Here is a 27,665-nt window from a genome sequence, read left to right on the forward strand (position 1 = left end):
GTCAGCACCCTCATATGAATCTGAGTTCAGGGACTGGCTCGAGGCTTAGGGGCAAAAACTTCTCTGCAAGTCGCATAGATATTTAGTTATTATAGTAGTTTTATTGCCATTAACTCCAAAATCAAGATTTTTGTTTTCCTGTTCCATTTATTCACTTTTTCTCATTAATAGACCAAATCTCTAATCAGTGCTGTCTTGCTCAAGTATTCCCATTAGTGTCATTGTGCTAAAATGATCTATAGAAGCCAAAGATTTGGTCATTTATACTTTGCAATGAAACAACGAGCTAAAGAAAAGCTGCAAATGGCAGAAATTCACCAGACTGCGTATGAGGGAGTTCAGCTTTTGATGATATTTATTCTTTTATCAGTTGTAGCTTGTCAGTGAGGAGGGAAAATATTTATAGATGACACCTATCCCCTATATCCTATGCAAGACAGGTGATCTTTGAGACATGGGTATGGGCTACAGACATCGCTTCTACTACAGTGAGTAAGAATGATATTGAGCCTTGCTGCATTCAGAGCAAAATACAAAACTGGTTTCCATGACTCAGCTTCATCTTAGCGGGATCTTGCCATGCTGTGAGCCCACAAGTAGAAGCAAAATTCAAACATATGTGAAGTTGGAAGGACAAAGAATATTTTTATTACCTGTTTTCAACGTAGGAGAGCATTTTGATACCACATATTTGGAATAACATAGGTAAAAGGTAGCGTCTGAATTTTCAGAATATAAAATACAAAATTCTGTAAGAATTCAAATGAAGAATTTTCTAAAATAAAAGAGTTCTAGATAAAGAACAATGAAGCAGCTTTTATTGCTTCAGATTGAGAGAGGTTTTACTTACAAAATAATTTGTATAGTATTTCTCCATTATGGGAAATGTATGGTATGTCACCATTATGGGAATTTATATCAGTGTAATGTGTAGCAATCTTTGTTAAGTATTTCCAAGTGTTCTGAGGTACAGCTGGGGCTGTACCCTTCATTCGTGTACATTGACACAATCCCATTGAAATTCATGAGTCAAGATGGCTTGTATTAGCTAAGGGTCTTTTCATAGCTTTTTCACATGGTAAACTGAAACAATACTAACAGACTTGAACTCTTGTGAACAGTTCTCAGACTTGTTGGCTGTGTTTAAGATTTTCCCTTATATTTGGATTTTTTTTATTGGTATTACGTTTCAAGCTTTCATAGCTTCTTTATTCTTTTGTAAATTATTTTGTTCTTTTGTCATGAGCCTAAGACTTCACAGGCACTGTTCTGTTTTGAAATGCTGCTTCCAGTGGCTTAMCCAATATTGGTATGTTCTAAATTATGTCTTTTGTATGTTTTTATGGTTGGAAATGATACTGGGCAAGTACCATATTTCCTAAAACCATATCTAAAGTTGTGATAAAGAGTGACGACCTTAAAAACAAAAGCAAAACAAAAAACCCCACTACATTGCCAAGATTGCCAAGACTTTAAAATTAGTTCAGTATTAGTAAGTGTWTGTTCTTTACATATATATTATGTATATTTTGAGCTCTGAACTTGCAAAACAATCCTTAAATAAACAAAAAGTTGTAGTGTTACCTTAAGATGAATAGAGAGAATGTTCATTTAAATGTGCACTCTATTCCATTCCTTTCATTCCTTTCTCTGTGTTGAGAATGCCAAGTCTGCCCACGGGTCCTGCCGGCTCTTGGAGAATTCCTCATTTCTCAAGGCAAAACTTTGCATCTGTCGTAGCATGTCCATCCTTTCCAGAGCATTGCATAGCTCCTGGAAGGTGCCRGCAATGTAGGGAGTGAAGGAGAAAACAACATTGCCTTTCTTGTAGAGAAGGCACCTCTCTGGCTGGCTGCAGGTTTGCTGCCCTGTGGAATGGATTAGAATGTTCTTGCTGGAGATGCTCCGAGTGCTGCTGCTTCCATTAGCAGCCCTTGAGTTGCAGCCCTTCTGAAATGWTGCTCTCAAACACCTCTGTCAATGTTGTCAGCCATTCTTTGCTGAAGACTTAGGCTTCAGACATTAGGTCTTGAAGCCTTAGCCTTGGTTTTTGTGATGATCAAAGCAGAGGTTGCTGCAACTGCATCTTTCGTACTTGTGCAAAGGTATTGAGCTTCAGTGCTTGTCGTCATGACATGCGGCATGACAACTGCTTTATAAAAAGGTGCTTTACAAAATAAAGAAATGATAAAAACTAATGAGGAACAGGATGATGCAAAACCTGAAAAAAAATAACTGAAGTTTTGAGCTGCCCATTTCCAAACCTCTGCTTAGCAGTGATTTGTCTCCTGTCAATTAGATTATGTGTGGAAATACTTCACAAGTGTGATGTAAGGATTAACTCAGATTTTCTTTTCTTCTAGGTTATATCTTCTGTAAAGCTTGTGGAAGATAGATGTATGCGCTGCAATGGTGACATAAATATTTAAGAGGACTGGAACAAGCTGTTGAGAATCTGTTTGTTTTTAATGCTGCTGTTGAGAACAATCTAAGGCAAGTAAACAACATGAGTTTTATCATGAAACTTCACAGACATTTTCAAAGAACAGTTATTTTGCTGGCCACTTTTTGTATGGTGAGCATTGTTATTTCTGCATATTACTTGTATAATGGCTACAAACAAGAAAATGAACTTCCTGAAATTGCTTCAGACATGGAATGTGGTGATCTTCAACTATTGCCATACAAGCTGATGGAGATGAAAACCATGAAGCCTATTGATCCCCTGAGGACTGATCTTGTAGTGCTCGTGTTTGTGGAAAGTCAGTATTCAGCATTAGGCCAAGATATAATAACTATTTTAGAATCCAGCAGATTTGAATATCATATTGAGATTGCACCTGGAAAAGGTGATCTCCCAGTGCTTATAGACAAAAATAAAGGCAAATATGCTCTCATAGTATATGAAAATATTCTAAAGTATGTAAATATGGACTCTTGGAACAGAGGCCTTCTAGATAAGTACTGCATAGAATATGGTGTAGGTGTTATTGGATTCCACAAAGGCAGTGAGAACAACTTGCAGAGCTTTCAGTTGAAGGGCTTTCCTTTCCTTGTCCACAGCAATCTGGGTATTAAGGACTGTTGCATTAACCCTCATTCTCCATTGCTCCATGTGACGAAATCCTCTAAACTTGATAAAGGTCCTTTGCTTGGAAATGACTGGGCAGTTTTCCAGATTAATCATACAGCTTATCAACCAGTGATATTTGCAAAAGTAAAGACATCAGAAAACCTGTCACCACCTACCACTAAAAGTATCCTCCATGCCACCGTAATTCATGACCTGGGGCTCCACGATGGGATTCAGCGAGTCCTCTTTGGCAATAACTTGAATTTTTGGCTGCACAAGCTGATTTTTATAGATGCCATCTCTTTCCTGTCTGGAAAGAAACTCAGGCTATCCTTGGATAGGTACCTGCTGGTTGACATAGATGACATCTTCGTTGGAAAGGAGGGAACAAGGATGAACGCCAATGATGTCCAGGTAAAGTATGTTCAGAAACTAATGGGCATTGCAGCGAAGTGTGAGTTTTAAAATCTAATTTGCAAAGTGAACAGTTATTAAGGGTGGAATTCACCAAGGATGCCRATAAGCCAGGAACAAGGCGAACTGTTTCCTCCTTGAGAGAGAAGCCAGTGTCAGACTTTGAGTTGTGCTTGGTCCAAGTGTGATAGCTACTTGAGCCTGCAGGTTGGATGGAGTCCACGTGACATTGCTTATACGTCTGCTAGGAAAGCATGCAGGGTAATAAAACCTCACTGGCTAATGTCCCTGGTTTTGCCTGACATGGTATATGAGTCCCTGCTGAAGTAAACCTCCGTAAACCAGAGGGTGGGCACCTTTGTAGTAGGTTTCCCTTACTTTATATGGGAAATGGTTACCCAGAAGGGACTTAAAGAGTAGTAGTTGATAATTAAGTGTAAAAGAAAGGGACTAGGAATGACGTGTTTCCTTTTAGACCTTCCACAATTTTAGGCAGCTAGAAAATTGCAGAGTTTAATTCCGTAGTACCCTGTAAGCAGATACTTCAGTGGAGTTTGAACACAGCGCAGGACTGCAGAACTAGACCAAGCACTATTAGTATGTAATGTGCATGGTGCTTGGTCTTATAAGCAGAAGGTGAATGTGATGGGCTGATAATAAATGCCAATGTATAAATTTTGAAGAACAGATTGGACTGTTAGCTGCTTGAAATATTTTTCAAATGTCAGGACTAAGTTGCAGCATTCCACCTTCCTTATCTCTATTTTCTGGCTCTTGCTTGCAGCTGTTTTTAATATAGGTCTTAAAAACTTGTTCTGTAACTGAATGACTCAACAATTTCCTTAAGTTTTAAAGCAGTTCACGTTGCAGGTTTCTGAATGTCCTTTCTTCCTCCCCCTGAACTCTGCTGTTCAAGTGAAGTTAGAGAACTCATTGCAAAATTGAAATATTTGCTCTAGAAGCTAAAAATCTATAGGAAACTAATTAGTACCATGTTTATGCTGCAAATAAAGGGGATTGTTGTTAGAACTTTGATGGTGGAAAGAAGAATTTAGAGGGGRAACAAGAGACGAGGATAACTCCGCATGCGATTGTCAGTCAGTTCTGTTCAATTTTAAATAGGCTTCTTAAAGGACTAATGAATTTGACTGCCTATATTGCTTCATTACAAGTTTGAACTTGGAATTCTGCTTTGATTTGTTTTAAAACTACAATGATTTATGTACAGTATTTTTCAAAATATTCTCTGCACATGCAATTATAAATTAGATGTACCTCCTAGAGAAGTGTTATCTTCATGCAAAAGAATTACGTGGGAGAGGTGGAAAAAAATAGGAATCAGTAAATGTAATCTATGTGTAGAACATGATGAACTGAATTGAGAACATTTCAGTTGGGTAAGTGAGGAGGTGTTTTGAGAATTTCCTAGGTGTATAATCAAATTGCAGGGGAGATCTCCATCAATGTTGTTTTGAAGAAGAGGCAGATTCTATTAACAAAATATATGGAATAAAGCCGGCATATGTCTTCCTATATGTTGAACAGTAGCAATTTGAAATACTATGTTTCTCATTTATTTTTTCATGACACCTAAAGATGTCACTTTAGGTTTAGCTAGAGTGATTAATTGCCAGAATTACTTACCAGAAACAGGAAACAAATGAGAGAAATTAGGTCGAAGCAGATCCAAAAGGATGAACTGTTTTGTTTTGGGAGATTAATTTGCAGTATGTCAGAGTGCTAACACCCCAAAATAAACCTGTCAAATAAAGTATAAATAATATCAAAGGGGGAATAACTTTTAARTAGGACTAATGTACATGATCATTTATATAGTACGACGTTCCAAAACAGTGGAATCGAAAGAAGTGTTCCCTTCAGACTTAAAGCTAAAATGTTCTATTAAGCATATTGTTAGGATTGTCAGATGCAATGCATCTTTGTGATTATTAATAGCAAAGAAGTTATCCTCTGTGGTGCAATGACATGTGGAAGAAATGAMATAAAATCAATTTGCAGTAGTTGAAAATCTGTTATTGTAAACTATATTTGCACATAAATGACATCCTATTAGACAGGAGTGTTTCACCGAGTTCTGCTGTGTTGACTATGACATAGAACTGTGTGCAATAGTGGGAAAATAGATTCCTTAATGGAGACTTGGTATAATTGTAGTACTCATGATTAGCTTGTTTCTACTAAACTTACATTTTTAATTTCTAGCAACATAGAATTAGTTCTAATCCTTTTTTGAATTTCAGTGTTGTTTGACATGTCTCATTTAATATTTTTCTGGATATATTCACATCTAGTAAGACTAGATCTAGTAAGAGTAAGATGGATGTTTTTACATTCTCTCCATTAGTGACAAATAATCTAAAGCACTTCATAAAGCTTCCATGTTAGAGAACCTGGTTGGTCCTGCTCAATAGTGTGCATGGCACAGAATTTAGAAAATGCAGAGTTAATACATAACAAGTAATTATTTTTGCTATCAGTTATTGAGTTTCACTAAGGCAGACAATATTTGTTCTAGATCCTCTGAATCTGTCACCTRTTGTAATCAATGAAAGTTCAGTTTACAAGGACTAGTTTATTAAGCTCCTAAGGTTTAGGCATGAGTTTGGTTAGCAAGTTAAGAAAATTGACTGTACTGTTAACTTCTTTTTGCATGTTAAAGAAGAGAGTCCTCGTAGAAAAAGAGCTCCTGCAGCACTGAAGCAGCACAGAATATTTGTTACATTGCAGTTGCATATAAGGTTAGGTTTTCAAGGGAATATATTCTTCAGAAATGAGACTTCCTAAGTGGCCAGAATAACAGTTAATAGATGGATGTTGGACTAAATTGCCCTATTCTTTAAAGATGGTGAATTGGAACTGAGCACTTCTGAAAATTGCTATCATAAGGTTAAGTGGTAATTTTTTATCAGTATTATTTCTTACCTCAGGAGAGGTTAAGTCAAAGTAACCTCTYTAAAATGAGGGTCTTCTGCTCGTTTGAAAATTAGGCAAAGTGGTACTTTAGCTTGAGTATCCAGAATGTCAAGAATATGTGAATAAAGAGTTCTTCTGAAAGTCTCTTAACATTGTTTACCAACATAAAAATCCTGTAAAAGTAACACACAAGCCATTTTACTAAACAGCAGACTTTCTACCAGTCCCACCATAACTTCATCACTTAAAAACAGAAGCCAAAAAAAGGAATAAACAAGCAAAAAAATCATGAAACAATACCTGCCTGTTATCAAATTAGCCCAGTTTTTATATAAGGACAGTCAATATAATGATTTTGTTCCATAAGGCAAACTGAGTAGCTGTCAGTGTGCATCAACAGTAGCCATCCATCTCCATTTATTTGCTTTGTCTGTGGCTGGCATAATAGAAATAATGGAATGGAACATTGTCATAGTCTAATTGCCTCCCACTTTGAAAATAAACTTGATAATGTCGTCTCAGAATTCATTTTCAATGACTTTTTTAATATTTGTCTAGCAGCAGAGACCATTATGCTGTGACAATGTTATATTTTTCTTTGTTTCCTTTAGAAGACTAAGAGCCTGTGCAGTGCAAATAATTCATTGAAATGGATATACAGGGAAAATCTATCTAGATATCCACAGAGTAAGTTTATCTTAATAGACCATGATTGTCCCACTTGACACTTTTAATTTAATATCATAATCTTTATTGTTACACATACTCATTATGAAATTTTTCACACTATAAAGCACTGAGATTTTCCCAGAAAAAAAAATCTGATAATAGGGGAAAATTAAAGTAGAATTTTTTTTTCATTGACAGCTCCTTCTCTAAGAGCGCGGGGAGAGCAATAGGCATTAAGTTGGTCTGCTTTATTTTTCATTTCCTCCATACATGCACTTTGTGTATTTCCTTGAAAATGATCMCATTTTCAAAATGAAAAATTAGGGCATTATGAAATATTTTTCTCAAGTTGATAGCTGGGTGATCCCTTCTGTTTTTGCCTGTCCTTTACGTGCTTTTCAAAAGAGGAACTTGGAATTGAAGTTAGGATGGGAAAAGCGTACTTATTTCCCTGTGGTCTTTTCACATGCTTCATATAAATCTAATCTTTCTCTACACAAGTAATTTCTGCATTTGGTCAGTTAAGGAACAGTGGTCAGCCTGTTGTTTGACGAGAGTTTTGGTGTGAATAGGCATCTTGAATTTGTTATTGGATATACTCAGAGTAAACAAGAAATAAATATGACTATCCTTACACATGACGATGTTATGAGGGGCGTTTGCTTCTTTGGGGGAAATTTTGTAATGTATTTGTAAATATACATATGTTAATACACATATGTATATTGTSATTTCCTGTTAAACATATCGATTATTGGGAGGTATACGTATATTATACATATTTTTTTTTCTGTGAGCACTTAGGTAATGGACCCATTAGTAAATCYGCACTAAAATGAAAAAAAAAACCAATACGAGCTTGAATCTACAGAGACTTTCAGCGTTAGAGTCATTGAGGAATTGGCTAATGAGAATTATATTCTTTAGTGATCTGCTTGCATAGTATCTATTCTAAACARCGTTCTGGTGATGCGGAGGATTTAACCAAAAAGAACAAATTCAGAGCATTTTAGTCTCCGTCACTTACGTAGTCTGTCTTTGCAAAATTTTTCTTGCCTAGATACTGAGGTTTATAACGTAGACATCCGTATCAGAACTAGCCAACCAGCTTTCCATACTAGTCAGCATAGATAAAAAGCCACAAATGGCTCATCTCTAGGCAGACGCTAATTAAGTGAATTGCACCTTAAGAGGATGTATTTTATGAGCAACAGAAACAAATACTTGGAGTGACTAAGATCAATGCATGTGTCTGTGTTTGTTCGGAGAGGTTTTATTCCATGTCCCAGAGCCAGTGCCATCATTGTTAGGTTATTGCCTCAGCACATTGGTGGCCTTTTATCTTTTAGTTAATAGAACAGAAATTTCTCCCCTAAGAGCTAATTGTTTGCTCCCTGTACAAATTTGTCCGCATTAGTCCATGTAGCTTAGTGAATTTAAAACAGCTGTAGTAATATAAGTGTCTTTCAGCCTGTAGAACAGGAAGAAATCAGTACAGAATGTAGCAGCATAGACTTCCAGTGGCAAGAAATCAGAACTTCACATGCTAAAACACACCACCTGTGTATGAATTTTAAAAATATAGTGACATTTCTTTTCAGTTACTCTTGCGTAGGAATGAACTGGACTGTCAACACAGCAGGTTAGTTCCTTAACTATTCACAGAAGAGAATATATGTAAGTTAATTGTTTCTTTACTATATTATCACATAGTTAYTAGGAAAGAAGTGGTGTGTCCCTGAACATGCCGGTTACACARCTACCAGAGTCTATTCAATTACACTGACCTTTATACATTTTATGGACTGCTACCAGGGAGTAGAACACTTCACTAGTCAGGTTTGTTAACATTCACTATACAAAACACCTTGTTTTATGTACTAAACTTCTGTGAATGTTAATGTAGTAAGATTCATATTACTGCCCCTCGATACAGCCRGGCTTTTGTGTTGAAAAGGAGCCTCTGGATGTTTGAACAGAAAGTTGTATAAAAATCCTTGAGCAGAAGAGGGTGGCTGTGAGCGGGCACAGAGGGCCTGGGATGTGCCACGTGCGATGCTTCTAGGATTACCAAGGTAGCTCTAGGGAATTCTGTACCTGCTTCCTCCTCCCCTTCTGCCCTTTTGCAGAGTTAGCTGCAGCTGAGCCTGGGGCAACAAGTTTCACACTAAGATTACTTATCTAGGTTATCCATTGTGYTCAGTGTGAAGACCTATGCCTAGTAATAGCTGGTTTCTAAAGTTATATCTCAGTGGACTGACAGGAAGAAGAAAAGATCACCTTTCTCCATTGGAGTTTGAATGTCTCTGTTCCCTGCTTTATGTTAATATGCATATAGGCATTAGAAGGCATCAGGGAAGGCCTGAAGTGCACACAGTGTGTTGGTGACCAGCAAAGATCTTACTGAGGATCTAATGTGGAGCTGGTGATGTGCTTCCTTTTTTCCTTCATATGCAACATACAGCCTACCTCCACGAGCAGGACTCTCAGAAGGAAATGTGTATCTGTTAGAAGTCCTATCTTGCTTTTGTTTGTTTGTTTTAGCAAACTAAAGCAGTTGGATGTAGTAGCACTTAGTCCSATTGAAYGTGTGAGAGACATCAGATCCTGGATTTAACAACTCCAGGGACTTGCATACTGTTGCCTTACAGCAAAGCAATAGAAGTTTTCATAGAATCAYAGAATGCTTAAGGTTGGAAGGGACCTCAGAGGTCACCTAGTCCAACCCCCCTGCTCACGCAGGGTCACCTAGAGCACATGGCARAGGGCTGCGTCCAAGCGGGTTTTAAAGATCTCCAAAGAAGGAGACTCCACAACCTCTGTGGGCAGCCTGTTGCAGGGCTCTGTCACCCTCACAGTCAAGAAGTGTTTCCTTAAGTTCCTGTGAAACTTTTGGTGCCTCAACTTGTGGCCATTTCCTCTAGTCCTATTTTACTGTTAAGGAGAACAGTATCCTGTGCATCTTTCTCCTGCCTGTTTAGAAATGTAGGCCTAAAGAGGCCAGATATTTTCCTGTCTAAGGGAGTCCTACAGAAGCTGGTTGCATTCAGCTGCTCACAAAGGGGTGCCTCGCGCAAGGGGCTGGGTCAGGAGAGCAGCACTGCCTCGTGGTGCTTCATTCATAGCTAGTGACTGCCAGCTGGTGATATATTGCTGGGCCTGGTTTTCTGCTTGGTCTGCTTCATGAACAGCATCTGAACAACTTGCCTAGATATGTCTGTAATAAATAAAAAGCAGATAAAATCATCTCAGGGTCTGGCTGGTAGAGACTCAGAATGTGTGGATACACAGTGTGTGTTTGAAATAAACACATATGAATTCATTAGAATATTTTTGTGACACTTTTCAAAAGGTGAACTGAGGCAAAATAAGTTCCTTTTCTGCAAAGAAATAATTTCCARTGGTTGGGTGCAGAGGATAGAGGACCCTTCTTCGAAAGAATGAACTTACCTTAACTCCTCACTTTTCTGATCACAGTCACTTGACTATTCCAGCTTGCTCAGTGAAGCTTTTCTCACATCATAGACGGTTCTCATGTGCTCTCTATAGGCACTGCTTTCTAAAGTTTTTGCTCCTAATGCCTAAAGTATCAGAGATGAAGAGAAAGTAGCTGATTATTTGCATTGCCTTTCTTCAAATACGTATGCGTGTTTCCACTGATGTGCTGCTTCCATTTAAGTAATGTGTTGTGATTCCAGCAGCTGACATCTGGAAGTAATAGAGAAAAGAATTACGACTCCCCTTTTATAACCAGATGAAGGTGAATGCTGTGCGCCTTGTCACCCGTGACATACAGCAGGAGGGCTCTGCTCCCTGCATAGTGATRTGCTGCCATTCAGGACGCTCATTAGCATTCCTCCCAGAAGGTTGTTTCGGTCCCCTTATTTTCTCCTCCAAAGGTTAAGCTACTCTGTGTCTAAGGGGGCAAGGGGAAAATGCTGCACTGCTTCTCCATGCCCCTGAAAAGTGACCGTTTCTTTGCTTACCTATGTAAAACCCATGTTTTACAGTTTAATGATTATACAAGGAGAAAAATAGGTGTTAGCAAAACTTTATAGCTTTTGTAAATATCACGCTTCTTCAAAGAACCCAAATAAGAAAATCATTGCCTCTGTGAATTGACTGATGTTTTTCCAAGTAAGTACACGTGCAGTATGCATACACAGTCTCCTACATAGAAATATGTGTGTGTGTGTCTAGCAAATTACAGAAAATTCYCTTCATTTTTTACATTTCCATTATTTCTCTGTAGCAGTGAGTATTTTCATACTCGTAGGCCAAATGAACTGTGTTTTCATTCTTGCTCTTAATGGAATTATGTGGTTTAAGAGCTATGTTATTTCAAACTTAAGCATTTACGGTCCCCTGGGATCAGGTGGGCTAACTGAACACTTTCTATAAGCTTTCTGCTTTCCACTTGACCTTATTTATTATGTAGGGATCTCTTTACATTTGAGCATAAGGCTTCACTTACAAAGAAATCCACACCAAATGCTTTTGTGCACCCAGAATGCCAACCTCCATTAGTCATTCTTGGTTCAAAGCCATATAAAAGTTCTCTGAGTATCCTATTTCCTCTCTCTTCTCAGAAACATTAAGAATGTATGTGAATATTTCCATAGAAGYGATGAAAATGCATGTGACCCTGCACATTATGCTTTCAGTATTGTCAATATAATCTAAGTCTGGCTCTGTCTGGGTGGATCCATGTGGCCATGAGAGCAGAGAGTGCCTTTTTAAAATTTATAGAGTGAAATGTGAAGCAATATATGTTGAAACCTTAATATGCTCTATAAGGCTCTCCCGTCTCCTGGTTCGTTTGCCAGGCAGCGGCATGTGCCGGCTGGGGAGCGTGGACTTGGCTGCAGTGGAAGCTCATGACTACCCTCTGCGGTGGGGACTGTCTTGCTTGGGCAGTAGCCCAAGTACATGGAGATTTTGAATGCATTTCAGAGGTTTAATTTGGTTTGGTCCTTTTTTTTTTTTTTTTTTTTTTACTTCTGTTATATTGTGAGAATTTACCTATTTATACTTACTACTGTTATTTACCTATTTATACTTACTACTGTTTTGTAAGCAGAGGAAGTGTTAGACAAAAACACACAAATCAAGGCTCTGTATTGAATCCCATCTGACAAAAATCCAGGGCAAAATTACCGTGTGCACCAGTAGGATGTTTATTAGTTCTGCGTTAATTGGCCTGGGTTTTTTTGACCCTTAATTAAAAGGAATACAGGACTTTATTTCTGTTAACTGCAGAATAATGAGATCATTTAGTAGTGTAGTAATAGGCACCTCTTCCGTCAAAGTACAGTTTAATCAAGAGCTAATGATGCAGAATTCCATATAGAACCCTGAAAACAGCATGCTAATTGAATTCCTTTATTAAATACAATCGGCACGAAGTATTTAAAACCTTCAACTTACCTTGCCATAATTAGCTTATTCCCATTACCTGCTATCTCAACCTTCAAGAAGTGAGAAGCTGCAAAGTCAAAACTATTTCTTAAGTCTCTTGGTTGCACAAATGATTCAGGTAAGATGAAAGAAGCTAATTACTTGAAAATGCATAATTGGAGAATCATGAAAACCATTATTTTACATTATAAAATAAATAAATAAACACCTCCAGAACTTCCTATACCACTAAATCAGTGTGTTCTAATGACAAACCTCTGAAGCAAATATTTGAGACAACATTTCCCGAAGTGGATCCTTAGTGCGTACTTGGTATCCTTTAGAGGACCTCAAACTCCGATAGCTGTTGCTGCTATTCTGAAGTTCTTGTCATCCCACTTACTGTGGGACACTTACTGTGCACATAAACTGATGGTCCTAGCAAGTTTTCTGAAATTGGGTCCACTGTGTCTTATACTGGACACTGAAAAACTGAGACACACAGATTTGGGCCTCAGTGAAGATCTCAGCATGAACATTCACATCCTCAACACTTCATAAGAGGGGGTGAGGTACCGAGCTAGGGATGCTCAGTGAACTAAAATGAGACAACAACTGCTGGCTTGCTTAGCTATCCTGTGTCTTAATGTTCCTGTCATATAGGAAGTCCACTAAGATACTTGAGTGAATGGCTCTGGCAAATAGTCCAGGTTACTCCCAAGCAGTCGAGGGTGKGCAAGGAGGAGGTTGCATATCTTGCATGCTGAAGAACTGGGCTTCAGGCCTGTCTACTTGGATAATTTAAAAACACAATTGCAGGTCACATCTGACTGTTGGTAAACCACAACCAATTCCAAGTAACTGACACCAAGCACGTAATTCCTGCACCAAATAATTTTTGGATATATATTTTCGGTTTTAAATTCTGCCAAAATGTTGCACGGGCATTTATAAATAGGCATCCTGATGGTGTATGGAACTGCTACATTTTAAATAAGAACTGGCTTTTTTTTCRAAATCCTTAATTTAAAAAAAATGCTGCTTTTTTAAGCTATTATATCTGGAGAAGTGTTTGTGGGTTTGTTTGTTCATCCACAAGTTTTAAAGTTGTTACACAAAGTAGCAGAAATAGTTATCTTCAGCTCATGCAGAATCTGATGCAATGTCATCTTCAAAGTATTTATTGTCAGTAGTTTAGCCTTTCTGTCCCTGTCTCATCAGTTGTTTTCCATCTGTGCTGGATTGTGTCATCTTGAACACTTTTGTTCCACCAAGACTTTCTTCACTCAAGCAGATTAGGATCCATTTATCATTTGTGGTCTCTGCCAGCTAACCTCTTTGCTGAAAAAGCTGAAGATTTTATTAGTTTTCTTCTCCTGCTTCCTCTGTAGGGTCAGCTCAGATAAGAGAATGCCCAGCCAAAGAAAATAGAAGCCTTCTCCTCCTTTTATCTCAAGGATATTCTGAGTATTTTTCAGATACACCCAGCTTAGCCAAGTAACTATTCTTCTCTTGCATAGGAAATGTTTATGGTAATGGGTGTCAAAATGATAATCTTGGAACTCCGGAAAGAATATACATTGAATTTCAATGATGTTCCACAAATACATAATTTATCATGAGGGAAACACTTTTCCTCAGAAGCGAAATAGTCTGTCTATTGAAAYTACAACTCCCGCCACGTGGGATGGAGCCTCGCTGACACTGCCTTCTGTTCCTTCTTGTCACACYGCCTTGCGCTACCTCCAAGCACCCCACGTTCCTGCCGCCGCCCTGGTATCCCCCAGCCTTGCTCCCAGCTTCCTGAGCGGCCGCGCTCCCTGCCGGAGCAGCTCGCGCTCCCAGCCCCTGGCCAAAAACCGCCCTGGTGTCTCTGCTGGGGTCCTGCTGCTACCTCCCTCAGCGCTGCCTTCCCCAAGCCCCATCTCCCTCTTTCTTTCTTGGTCTTTTTTTTTTTGGGTCATAAACCCCAGAAGTGCTCCGAGAAACCCTGACCTAGCAGGTGCAGCTTGGGCACCTGAGCCCTTTTCTRTGCTACACCGTGCCACGTGTCACCTCTGGCTACTGCACACGGCAGATTTCCAATTTCCAATGGTGATCATTTAGCAGATGTAGAGACGTACGTTGCTCTATAAAAAGGCATGATTGTGTACATGTACACTGTGTACATTGTGTACATCGTAGGTGCATGCTTCAGTCATCCGTATGATCATATATAYATTACATTAGGTTCTGTTCCTCAGTTCTCCTTTTCATTCGTCTCTCTGTTGTTGTTTTTTTAWTTTTTTTTTTAWTTTTTTCCTTATAAGCAAGTGAATTTGCAACATCAGACTTTAGGAGATATTGCAGAAAGGAGCAGTTTGAAGAAGACTGCACATATACCARGCCTACCAGCTGCACTTGCAGGATCCTTTTCTCAGTGCCTTTCTACTCACACAGGATTAAAAAAAATATGCCTTTAGTTCTGTTGTGGTGGCTCTCAGTTCTGTTTCTTCTTTCCCTTTCTTTCCCTGAACTAAAGAGGGAATATATTACAGAGAACTGAAGCTACTTCTCCTGAGAGCTCCTGTAAAGGGGGTTAGTGTACTTATTCATGTGATTTCACATTTTGCTTTTTTTTTTTTTAACTTTTCAGAAAGTGCTTGTGTTCATTAAAGAAACAGTACAATGCTGAAAGTTTTCTTCAGAAGCAAAGTAATTCCTGCTTTGAGAGTCCTTTGATATTATTGTTAAGCACAGGAAATAATAAAAGAAGTATTACAGAGCTCAGGTGGAATGATTTATTTTTTTTTTTTTGAAAATTATGAAGTTGACCTTTATTCCTTTAGTTACTGACATAAAAGCATATTCTGATTTGAAGTTCAAAATACTAACACTGCAGCCCTGTGGGGTTATRTCTATCTGGTTGCCAATTTAGTTAAAGCATGTGACCACCAGTAAAATTAACAGCATTTTGAATAGGTTTGCTTTTCAAGTCGCTATGTTTATGAGCTGCTTTTGGGAAGGAAAATACTCATAAACATGTTGATATATTTTGTGCTCACGCAGAGCTGAATGAAATATTCATGATTTATTTATCTGATCATCTCTATAGCTAAAATGGTTGGAGGTGAAGATTTTGTTGATGGTGAAGAGATCGTTTGTCCGAAATAAGCTTGCATTTGTGGTTTCCCTGTGACTATAGAAAGTGAAGCTATAAAGTGAAATCATGGAAAAAGATATCCGAGCAAGGGAGGCAGAGTAGTTTCCTGGCTATGGGAGTAGAAAGCAAGTTTGGCTAAACTGATTTTTTTCTTGGCTTGATCTTGTTGCTGATTTTGTTGAGCAAGAGCTTTTGACAACTTGTGGCGTCTCTCTGCCTCTGTTTGTCCTGTCTGTAAGATGAGAAAAATGAAATAAAACTTTTTCCTCTGTAAACTGGATTGAATGAAAGATTAGGATATTATATATATGTCAGGTGTAAGGATTGAAAGATCTGTCTATTTTTATTGTCAGGGAATTTCTCATCTATTTCTTGGAATAGATGAAATAGATGYGCCTTTTTCTGGGATTATATTATACAGTCGGTTATGACATAAGGAAGTCATGTATACTCATTTGATTTCAAGCAAAAGGTATTTCCTCAGCCTAGCATATGAGTCAGGAAAGGTTGAAAAGCAAGGTTGTAGCTACATGAAGGTGATTAGGCCAGCARTTTCTTTTCCTTACAGCATCAGTGGAAATATAACTTGTACTAAATAATTATTTATAAACATAAGAAGATTTTAGTGAACAGTTTATAAAACATCATTTTAGTGCTAGCATATTTATACAACATCCCATGCAAGTGCTGGAAAGGTTGTTCATAAAACAATCAAAAATAAASAGAAAATATTACCAGGCTACCTTCAGCATATAAAGTAGTATTTAGAAATGAATTTTCAAGCTTTTCCTCCCCCTGCYTGTTTCTCTCTGTCTCTCTGATAGAAACTCACAGTAATAGTCCCTGCCATCTGCTACTATATATTTTTCATGAGTTTTAACATTTTGTTTTTAGAACCTGAAAGATRAGTAAAATGTCAAGTCACCCAGAAAATAATCATAGACGTGACAACTCAAATGTTATCTTAGCTTGTCTGTCCAAGAACTGCTTCCCAGTGGCTCTGCATGCGCTGCTGTGCAGAGTGGCAGGACAGGTGAGCAGACACTTTGGGCTGTAGTCGGTCCCCTTCCAAACAACAGCACAGAACAACAGCCTGTTGATTTTATTGAAAGACAAAGGGGGGAGGGCAGGGAGGGATCTCTCTTAACATTTCCTAGAAGATAAAGTCTAGATTTTCTTTGGAGTTTAATGTTATTCATGACCGAAAAAAGTTTCATTTGAGTGATATAGGACATGTATCACTATCACACATCTATTTGGCCGAAATATAATAAATGAAAGTAGAAAATTTAAATAGAATTATCATTAGAAATGTATGGGCTTTCGGGGATTTTCCCTCTTGCCCTTTAGAATTCTGACTCTTCTCTCAACTGTCGAGCTGCAGAGTGCTAGTACCAGAAAGTATCCTTCAAAGTTGTGTTTCCCTGCGGTTTAAAGTTTCTGTGTTTTCATGCCATTTTTTCGTCAYGCAGACTACACTGGAGCTGATAAGTTGGGAAGCTGATAGGAGGGTACGAGCTAAGACCTTCAGCCCAAAAAGCAGACACAGATCTTTACAGTTCAAAGATTGATGCCTCATAGCGGTAAACACAACATAAAGAATATAAATATAACCTAGCCAGAGGCTACAAACAGTAGTCCTCCAGAAAGTTTTTTATTTTGGCAGATAGCTGTAAGGAAGTATATTTGACATTAAATTTTAAATCATAGGAATAATTAGAGTCTTGTCAAACTGCGCTGTTCATTTGGGACATAAGTTTTCCTGTATCCTAAAGCCTGTGCTGCAGAATTTCTTACCGGAGTGGATGCAGTTTTTGGCCTTAACCTTCTTTAAAGTCATGCAGCACAGGAAAATCCAATAATCTATTTTCTTTTTGCTGTGTTTCTGAAGAATCTACTTCCCTGCCATGCAAGCACCTCAGAATCATACTTTGTTTAGAGTTTTCTAAATGCACGGCTTTTTCTTCTAGTGGTGCCTATTAAATTTAATTCAGAGAGAAAGAACTTTGTAGCCCTTGATGTCAACTTGCTGTCAAGCTGTACTGAGGGTCTCCGATATTCAAATACCTAACCCATTAATATGGCAAGTGTATTGCCAATTCATTTGCCTCCTACATTTATCTCAACAAAAACACAAATTCCTTTGATGCATCAGTTTCCACCAGCTCAAGGAAGATTTTAATAATAAACAGGTTGCAGGTTTGCCAACTTTCATCACAATAGGAAGTTTCCTCAGTGATCTTTAATAACCTCTGCAAAAGTCCTTGTTACACTGTTGAGGTTTTATTGCTGTATCACTTCAGAAGTCTCAAGCTTGTTTTCAGTTATCTCCGTCTTGTGTTTTGTTTTACCAATTTCTTTATAAAATACATTGTGTGCAGGACATTTTTAGGATTTCCTTTCAGAGTGAAAGATAATCTTGGCTTTACTAATACTGTCCCTCAAAAACTCGTATTGCTCTCTTTGCTAAAGCTGCATAGCTGCATAAAACGAGAGGAGAGGCAAGATAGTGGCGGAGGAACGTAATGCCCTTCCTGATCTATGTGGACCTTAAGAAAACAAAAAGAGAAAAATGATCATTGTTTCATAGGTGGAGCAAAGAGGACCGGACAGTGTGGTCCCACTCGTGGCCCTGCTGCGCTCCCTGCTCCTGGGAGCGGGGGTCACGAGCTGCAGTGGACAGCGTTGCAAATCTCAAGAGTCTGTTGTGCTCATAAATAAGCAAGTACCAAGGGCTCAGCTGAAGGCAGGCCGCTGGGAGGAATGTACGCTCAGTGTCATTCTAGAGGAAGCTTTTTGTTCTTTTTCATGTGTTTTGTCCTTTCCTTGTAAAGGTTCGGCTCACACTGGAGCTTCCCTCGGTGCACCGGGAAACCCTGTGAGAGTTTGGGAGATCACTCTTCAAGTAATCTGTAAATCTTGGGAGTTGCAACTCAAGAAGAGCATATTGAAATTGAAGAGTGAAGCTGTATCTGATGAATAATAATTTCCCCATTTCTTTCAACATGCTCGTTTTTGTTTGTACTAATTTAGTCTGAGTGCATTTGTGCTGACAGCCAGTATGCTAACTGTCTGAGAGATGAGTCACAATTTTAGGGTAGGATTAAGTTCTGTAATACAGAATAGGCTTCTTTTTTTTTGGCCAGAAATTTTTAAACATGAATAAAATGTTCTGTATGTGCTTGCACCTGATCTGGAGCAATGTAATCCTAATAAATAGATCCTGTTCAGTGTAGTGAATGGGACCCTCGTCTGGGACACAAGAAAGCTCTATTCCATTCCTGCCTGTGTCTCTGGTTTACCGAATAATCAGTGAAGGGTCTCCCTGGCATGTGCCTTTGATTCCCTATATATAGCATGATTTAAGGAGTAAAGCATTATTTAATAGCTGGYCATTTTTACAATGAAGGTGATGCTTTCGTGTTGTCTTTAATCTTTAAATGGTGTGACTTCCTTGTCATGTATAAGAGATGATACTGTACAGAGAAAACGCATGGAAATGTGTATACCTTTAAAACATACTTATATTGTTAAATTACATTTCTGTGACAGATATAGTTTTATATAGTGTGTTTTTTTCTTTTTTTTTCTTTTTTTTTCTTTTTTCTTTTTTCTTTTTTTTTTCTTCTTTTTTTTTCCTTTCAGGCTCTGCTTGACACTCAGAATCTTTTGAGAGCTCAGATTACGAATTTTACTTTCAACCTGGGATTTTCTGGGAAATTTTATCATACAGGTAAGAATAAAAAATAAAATAACATTTGCTAGTGTTCTTTGTGCTATAGTAGGAATGAAGTAGGAATGATGGAGGTTATATAGCTTTATGTTGTTAAATAAAATGATATGGATCTGAGTAGAGAAGAGTTTCTTTTATAAGACTATGAGCTAGGACTAGGGTAATTGTCAAGGCTCTGGCTGGGATCTGCCCTGCCAGCTAGACCCTGGCCCTTGCTTTCCCTAAGGTGCTCCCACATATTCAGCCTGCTTCTCTCTTGTTGGCTACAATATACTTCTATCTGGTTATGCAGAGCTGGGGCACAGGTCTGAGCACTGTCACTGCTGTGGAATTACGTGAGCAGTGGAGTGCTCTTGGCCCAGGTAGCCTGCCCTTTCCAGACAGGTCCCGAATGAGCAAGGGGCTCTTGCCAATAAGCAGCCGGGCTGCAGCTCTCTTCTCTTGCTGGCGAGGGGAATTTGTGAGCTTGGAAGAGCCCAGCTGGCTCAGGGTCGGGGAGCAGACCCTGTCACTGCCTTATTTACTGGTGTAGCTGTAGCGCGAGAGGCCTAGAAGAACAGTGCAGCTCTAACACTGCGCTCTGGGCAATTCCTAGTAATAAATCAGCATAGCAGTTAGAAATTGCTGCAGGGTCTCTTCTGGGGCACCACATCATTAGGAACAGACAGAAAAGTACCTGAAAAGACAGGGCTGAGGTCTGAGCAATAAGCCAGTGAGCTCCAGCCAGCCATTAAGTATTTTCAGAAACGTAGGTTTTTGACAACTGCTGAATAAGTCRTACTCAGAATGGTAAAAATTAACAAAGGGAAAAAATCATGCATGGTATTTTGGAAAGGCTGRGGAAGGAATGTTCCTATAATCTGCAGGTAACAAAAAGAGAGGAGCTTTGCTTGGATTGAATTTGGATGAGRAATAACAAAAGAGAGTTAGCAATTACCTATTTACTAAACTGTCTTGTATGCAATTTCTCYTATTCTCTCTTTTAGCTGCTAATGCTACTAATAGAGCACAAGAATGAGAGGAAAGTGCTGTTCCGTACATTCAGGGTGCCATGCACATGAGGCAGTCTTTTACGTGGCTATAATCACTTAAGTGAAAGGAATATGTACTTGGAAACCTTTAAAATCTTTAGTATTTTAATCAGTCAAGCTTTATCAAGAATTATTTTGCTGATTGCCTGCCTGTAGATTCAGACATTTGCAACAAGCTAATGAATGAAAGTGCTTTGCTTCATTTTTTTTTTGTTTGTTTGGTTTTGTTTTGTTTTCAGGCATTGAGGAGGAAGATGAAGGTGATGACCTGTTGTTGAGGTCAGTAGATGAGTTTTGGTGGTTTCCCCATATGTGGAGTCACATGCAGCCTCACCTCTTCCACAATGAGTCGTCACTGGTGGAGCAGATGATCCTCAACAAAAAATTTGCCTTAGTGAGTAATTTTTTTTTTCATTTTTTTTCTGAGTATAGGTATCCAGAGACAATAATTTGTTTTGTTTAAAAAAAAAAAAGAAAAAAAATCAATGTTTGCAGAATATTTTTAGATTAAATGAATGAGAAAGTGATTTTTCAGTCATTCTGCCTTGTGCTATGAGAATTCTGTTTCTGTGCAGTTTGTATTTCCTGCTTTTTTAAAGCTTTTTTCAAGTTGTTTTATAAACACTTTTGAAATGAAAAACATGTTTTGTAGTAAAGAATGAACATATTTCAAAATAGTTTAAAAATCTTCAGTATTTTTCTAGATGAAATTTTGTTGAACTAACCCTTGGATTATTTGAATTTGATAAAACTTTTTTTTTATGAAAGAATAAATATTGCATCACAACTTCCAAATGACTGTGTAAACACTGGATGTTGGAGTTGATGAAATTTGCCACTTTTTCAAAGATTTTTCTCTGCAGTGTTACCTAACAGCACCTCATATATTCCCTTTAAATTGACTTTATGTAAAATAGTTCTGGAAAACATTGCCTTTAATAACTATATATTCACAGCAAAGCTTTGAAAAAATGTATGAGTGAGACTGTAAGAATAAAATAAGAACAGATATTTAAGTCTGAGGATATTAAGGAAACAGGCTTACTCATTCTTTGACACTTAATTCCGTACAGTGAAACCTACCCAAAAATGTCACATACAGTGCGTTATGCTACTTTCTTGAAGAAAATTAATTATGCTAATTTTAAACTCTAATTGTAATCTACTGCAGAGCTGCTAACAACTGGCAAAATTTAGGGGCATCTCAGCGTGAATATGGCCTTGCTCTGCCCCTGTCCCCAACCAGCCAAGCACACAGAGCGCCCCACTCCATTTTAGCCAGTGCTCTGTTAGAGAAGCAGGGCAGAATGGCTAAAGCTTGGAAACATCCTGCTGGGTTTCAAATGCGGTAGYGCCGGAGCTGTGTAAACCACCCACGGGGATCTGGCAGATAGAGCAGAGCGTGGTACAAAGCCCCAGAGTTTGCCATTATAAATCATTCTCAACTGTCTCTTAAATGAGCAAACTTGGGTGGAAACTTTTTATGATTAAAGTATGTATTCTGAGTTTTTATCAGTGAGAGATTTGGCCAAAATCTGTGCATTGCTGCTTCTGATCATGTCTCAGCGAGTGTGAGAGGAAAGTATAGACCTAGAATATAGAATAAATACATTTTTTGGGAACAGTGCTTTGAATAAGGTATAAGAATTTTCCTTACCAAAGAATTTGCCGAGTGTCTTGTAAACCATAATTGTACTGAATACAGGCCAGCTCGACTTTCTTTTTCCATGAAAGAAGACAGTTCAGTCAAAGTTAGAACCATTAAAATTTAAAATCCCATGTTCAAGCTTCCTCCTGTTCAGTGATTCTGGACATTGTCGCAAGTTTCACTGAAAATCAGATTAGTTCTTAGAATTCTCATGTGATAAAAAAAGACCTAAGACATTCCCTGAAATCAGTCTACACTTGAATAATCATTAAAATGTTATTAGAATAGCTTATATTCAAACTCTTTTTGGGTAAGTTAATTCCTGTTTTCTTCACTGCTCTAAATTCTCTCTAAGACGCCTTATATTTCTCTGTCTTTCTAAGATATGTTATACTAAACATTTTTTAATGTCTGAAGCTATGTATAAAATCATGCTTTTCATTTTATTTCATTTGCTTGAAGTATTTAGAGTAATAAGAAAGATAAATATCCTGTTTTTTCTACAGGAGGCTGAAGTTTTAGATGTATTATCAAACTAAATATGTACAATGTCTGTGAAATGCTTGAATAGAGAGTTAGACTACGAAGAGAGACTACTACATGGAAGATGATAGGCTAGTAATTAGAAAAAAGGATTTAATTACATCGTACTTTTCATACTGATTTTGCTAAAACTTAGAGAAAAAAACATAAAATTAAGACACTTGTTTAGAATTGAGTGAAAAAGATTATATGGGACTTCTTACATGTTCTGTAAAGATTATTCTTTTTGATGCTTATGCAGGCTCAAGTGAAGTAGGAATGATTAAGATAAAAGGAAGAGGAACTGAAATATGTGTAACAGAATTAAATAGTGTAAAGCTGGGTAACTGATGGCACATCCATTCTTTATCTCCGCGTGCACTAAAACCAACGGGCCAGATTTTATACGTTTCAACTCTGGCACCTTGCACGTACTGCACTCCCAGCTGCAAGCGAGCAGGTTACCGACTCTGCAGATATGCCATCATGAATGATGGAGTATATGGGTCTTATAACCTTGTAACGTGTTGTGAGAACTCCAAAAGCTACACCAACCACAGGGTGATAAAATCTTATGCCCCATTATATGGTCCAAGGATATCATAAATTGCCAAGGAAAAAAATAATTTCACTCATGTTGTAAATTTCTTTAAAAAAATTTAAATAAGATTAAACCATGGCTGGCCGTTACACATCCCATTGCACCAGGTTCAGAGTAGCCCCTAAATGGYGGGGGGGACTTTGTTTCATTGCACAGTTCACAGCTATGACATCCTATTCCTTATGTTCTTCCTGCGCAGAAGCAAGTGCTGCTCTTTGTAGGCTTTCTTTGTTTTGAATTGTTAGTAAAGCTGTCAGGGTATTTATAAAAGATATGTCTAATGTTGAACCTTGATTATTTAAGCATTTCACAAATGACATAAATCAGGGATCCATTGTTGTGTCTTCATCAGTGCTTATGTGGTACTTGCCTATGTATGGATGCAAAAATAGGCAATTTTGACCCTCTGGGCACCTAATGGTTCTTGTGGCACAAGGCGAATGTGTCACTGCAGTGAGGAAGATGTAGTAGCTAACTTTAAGTTGAAGACATTTTCTTTTAAAAAACAGGATTTCTGGAATGAAATCTGCAGCAAAATTTAACAGAATCAGTCTATTTTAGAGAGCAAACTATGGCCCACTATTACATTATTAAGTGATTGGGAAAAAAAAATCCTTTCAGTACCTGGGAAGGAAGGAGTTGGAGCTATTCAGGTTTTGATAGCAAAACAGCACTGCTGGCTTCTTGCATTTGTTGCTTTTAAAATATGATTGGCTCTATTTGAGGTTTGTAGAGGTTGGGATACGACATGACTGCAAACGCATTGATGCAGTGCCCATGATTTAAAACATGTCATGCTTTTGTGTAGAGCATTTGAGTGCTTAAATTATTGTATCTGCTTGTAGCTGGTTAAGGCGATAGCAGTTTGTTATGCAGGTCACATTCATTATGTATGTCTTATTTATTGCTGTAATATGGACTTTCATGCAATGAGCTGCTAGCACATCATTTTTGCGTAGATAGAAAAARTACAGGGTATTAGGGAGCTTTAGCATCAAAAAGCAAACTGGATGTCTTATGCTAAGGGGCTTAAACCTTTAGACAGAGAGAAGCGATAAGTCCGTATTGCTCCCATGTGAATTCTCCAAAGAGTATAATTATGGTTTTGTTTCTTGAGAATTAGAGGACTGAGAATATTAGCAACCCTTTGATTATCATATGAAAGTTCGAATCTAGCAGGACCTAGCGGCAGCCCTAACCAGTTACTGTAACAGAGCTAATAGTGGCCTGAGTGGATGAGAGTGCAGGGCCCCTCCTGGCAAGGGAGCTCCACAGATCTCCGTACCAATGTCAGCATACAAGCCAGAGCACAATATTACAGAAAGCAAGTGAGCATTTTACTTCCAGAAACTCTCCTACCGTCAATTTATTAATGAATAAATCACTGAGTGGCAGTGTGGGTTTTCTTCATCACTCTGACTGGTGTGTGGGTTCAGTTCAGCGTCCTCGCAGTGCATCTTTAGCACCTCCTGCAGAGCCAACTTCCTCAGTTTTTCCTCCTGGTCAGAAAGATTTCTTTCATTCTTCCCTCCGCTCCCTTTATGATAAACCTCTTATGTAAGATCTGAGAAATATACCGCTTTTCAAAGTGGTATCCTATCCTATTATCCCTGCCATTTCTCTCTTGATCACCCTAATGAAGTCCAGTAGGTTGAATTCCTGTAGCAGTCCAATCCCCTTCTAGAAAATATGAAGAAAGAGAATTTAACGGATGTCATGCCCGGATGTGTTCTTTGAGATAGGACTTACTTGGTTTTTGATGTTCTTTGCTGAGAAGCTTGTTCGAAGGAAAGGACTCGGTGTATCAGCCGCCTCTCATTTTCACACATGAAATATAATTAGCAAATCTGATGAAGATGACTATACAAATGCAAACAAGATGAAGAACTCTTAAACAGTGTTCAAAGGTTATGCAAAGGCAATTTGTCTAAATCATCTCAACGCGATGAAAGGATTCTTTACATAACGTCTTACAGACAAAGAGTTTATTTTGCTAATCAGACCGTCACAGAAAGATTTGCAGTATACTGTTTTTTTGAGAAGTAACCTGGCAGGAAGGAGAAAAGGTGTCAAAATTCATAAAAGGACTTCAGAAAATAGGAGCTGGAAAGGAAACATACTGAATGTCAAGAGAAAGTACTATCAGCAGGGTCAATATGTAAATAGGATGGTTGATAGAGGTCTGCAAAAATAAGTACAAAATGTTTTATAGAAAGGATTAGTCTAGAACATCTGCACGTTATCCTCAGAATTTTCCAAGTGGTTACTTTTTCTGTTTTTAAATGATTCTGTTAAATGGTTAAACTGCTTTTTGAACATGTTTTTATGCAGCTACTGGACTTGAGGGGAAATGCAGTGATTTTCAAATAAGAACCCAAGTACTTATGTTGACACATGTAGAGGAAATTACATTTTGTGCCTCCAGCTGCCAAATGCCAGTCTTTGTGCTGAATAAATGCCAACAACTTTCTCTATAAATTCTTAGTCTGTGAACAAATTCCTCTCAGGATCCTGAAAGGGTGCAACTTTCCTTAAGTATTGATTGAAGAAACCAGCTAAAATATTGATATCTCTCCTCCCTATGTACTCATAAAAATATTTATTAAACAAGTTTCTGCATTTAAATATTGTTCTTCATGTCTCCTGAGATGCTGAAACATCAAGCTTTTTAAATTTTCTAAAACATTTCTTCTAAACATTTTCTAAAACAATTTTCTTCTGCTAATGTTTTAGGAGCATGGTATTCCAACTGACATGGGCTATGCAGTGGCTCCACACCACTCTGGAGTCTATCCAGTACATGTTCAGCTTTATGATGCCTGGAAGAAGGTGTGGAACATCCGGGTTACCAGCACAGAAGAATACCCACATCTGAAGCCAGCAAGGTACAGACGGGGCTTCATCCACAAAAATATCATGGTGAGTTCTCTTTAGGATGTTTGTATTACACCTGCTCTAACATTTTATGAATGATATATTTTTAAGCGCAAAACCACAATATCTTAAAAGTTCACATTGTGAGAAGCATGTATTACTGTGTGTCATCATTTTGTTCTTTAAAATCATTCTGTTGTTGATGTTACTGCTGATGTTACTGGTAGTCTCCAGGCACCCAATTGTTACCAGCTAACTGGCTGTTCTTAGTACTGGTTCAGAAGGAAAAAGTCAACTTTCATCTTTTAACAGAGTTGCTTTTAAATTTGCATAGCACCATTAACTTCTTTAAAGGAGTTTTGCCATCTGAGGATCTGTACCCTGTACATAAAGATAATCCATAAGTGTGTATACACACACACTCACAATCTCAGGCCATGGTATCCTTTACAACTCTAAAAGATATTGAAATATATAACCAAAAGAAAAAAAAAAAAAAAAACGATAAAAACGGTCTCTTTCAGGTAAGGGTTTTGCATGATTTAAAATATGCGAGTTATTAGAAACGTCTGAATGGGACATTTGGGATGGAAATGTTTGAGAAAATTCCCCCTTTTGAAGTTATGCTTCAACATTTATAAAGGTGACTAGGCCCGCAACTTGAAAAGTACAGGCATAATTGAAGTGCTCCCTCTCCAGTGAATTATTTTATTAAGTCAATAGAAAATATTTTGGAGCCCTAATGCAAAGCCTAATTGCGTTTATTCTCATTCAGAAGACTTGTTCTTAGCAAATATATAAAAATACATGTTTTAGAAAGTGCTGCTTTCTGTGGCAGCCATACAACAAAACTAGCAGAGCTGAATGAGAACAATCCAGTGTCTCCTGTGATGTGAGCAGCACTAGCAAAAATCATCCCTTTTCAACAAAGAGTTTTTATTGGAAGGTGATGGAAAACCAAAATAAAGACTTTCTAATTTGAGGTTAAATTAYGTTAAAGACATCTTTTAAATAAAAAGTGGAATAAATTAATGCAAATATACCAATGATATTTCAGGTCACTTTTCCAATTCTTTAAAAATTCAGAAAGTTTTGATGAGCAAATTGCAAAAGATGGTATTAGGATTTCCAATTTCAAACAAAATGTGAATTTTTGGACATTATGATTTCATTGCTGATAAAAACCAAAAATGTTTCTTTCAGTAAGCACTGTTTATTGATCTATTGATATATTAATTTTTCTAGGCCCTTATTAACTTTCAATGGAGTTGTTATGGCTATTCTACACAGCAATAAAGGAATACRCCCGTTTATGTGTTATTTACAAATGGAATTTGTTACCTCATTGTACATATGGACATTTTTTGTTATGCAATTTTCTTTTCAACACTCCTCCCTCCATTTTTAAACCTCAGGTCCTTCCAAGGCAAACTTGTGGCTTATTCACCCACACAATTTTCTATAAGGAATATCCTGGAGGCCCAAAGGAGCTAGACAAAAGTATCCAAGGAGGAGAATTGTTCTTCACAGTAGTTCTCAATCCAGTAAGTACTACATTGTAATCTTGAAACAGAGTGATTTACTGAATGCTTCAAGGCAATGCAGTTAGGACTTCCAGTACTGATCA

The 27,665-nt window shown here is 37.9% G+C and overlaps 1 protein-coding gene across 1 annotated transcript in view; it reads left to right on the forward strand.

Annotated features, from left to right (window-relative positions):
* Positions 1-2,374: 2,374 nt before the first annotated feature.
* LOC112943437 (bifunctional heparan sulfate N-deacetylase/N-sulfotransferase 3) overlaps positions 2,375-27,665 on the forward strand; it is a 51,406-nt gene continuing 26,115 nt past the window's right edge. Inside the window, exons 1-5 of the mRNA XM_026034589.1 lie at positions 2,375-3,487; positions 19,275-19,362; positions 20,633-20,787; positions 25,898-26,083; positions 27,454-27,582. Coding sequence (XP_025890374.1) covers positions 2,507-3,487; positions 19,275-19,362; positions 20,633-20,787; positions 25,898-26,083; positions 27,454-27,582 — 1,539 coding nt within the window. The 5' untranslated portion in view covers positions 2,375-2,506. The remainder of the gene's footprint in view (positions 3,488-19,274; positions 19,363-20,632; positions 20,788-25,897; positions 26,084-27,453; positions 27,583-27,665) is intronic.

Source organism: Nothoprocta perdicaria, unplaced genomic scaffold (genome assembly GCF_003342845.1).
Source record: "Nothoprocta perdicaria isolate Ctin4 unplaced genomic scaffold, notPer1 scaffold_149, whole genome shotgun sequence".
In the NCBI taxonomy this organism is placed as follows: domain Eukaryota; kingdom Metazoa; phylum Chordata; class Aves; order Tinamiformes; family Tinamidae; genus Nothoprocta; species Nothoprocta perdicaria.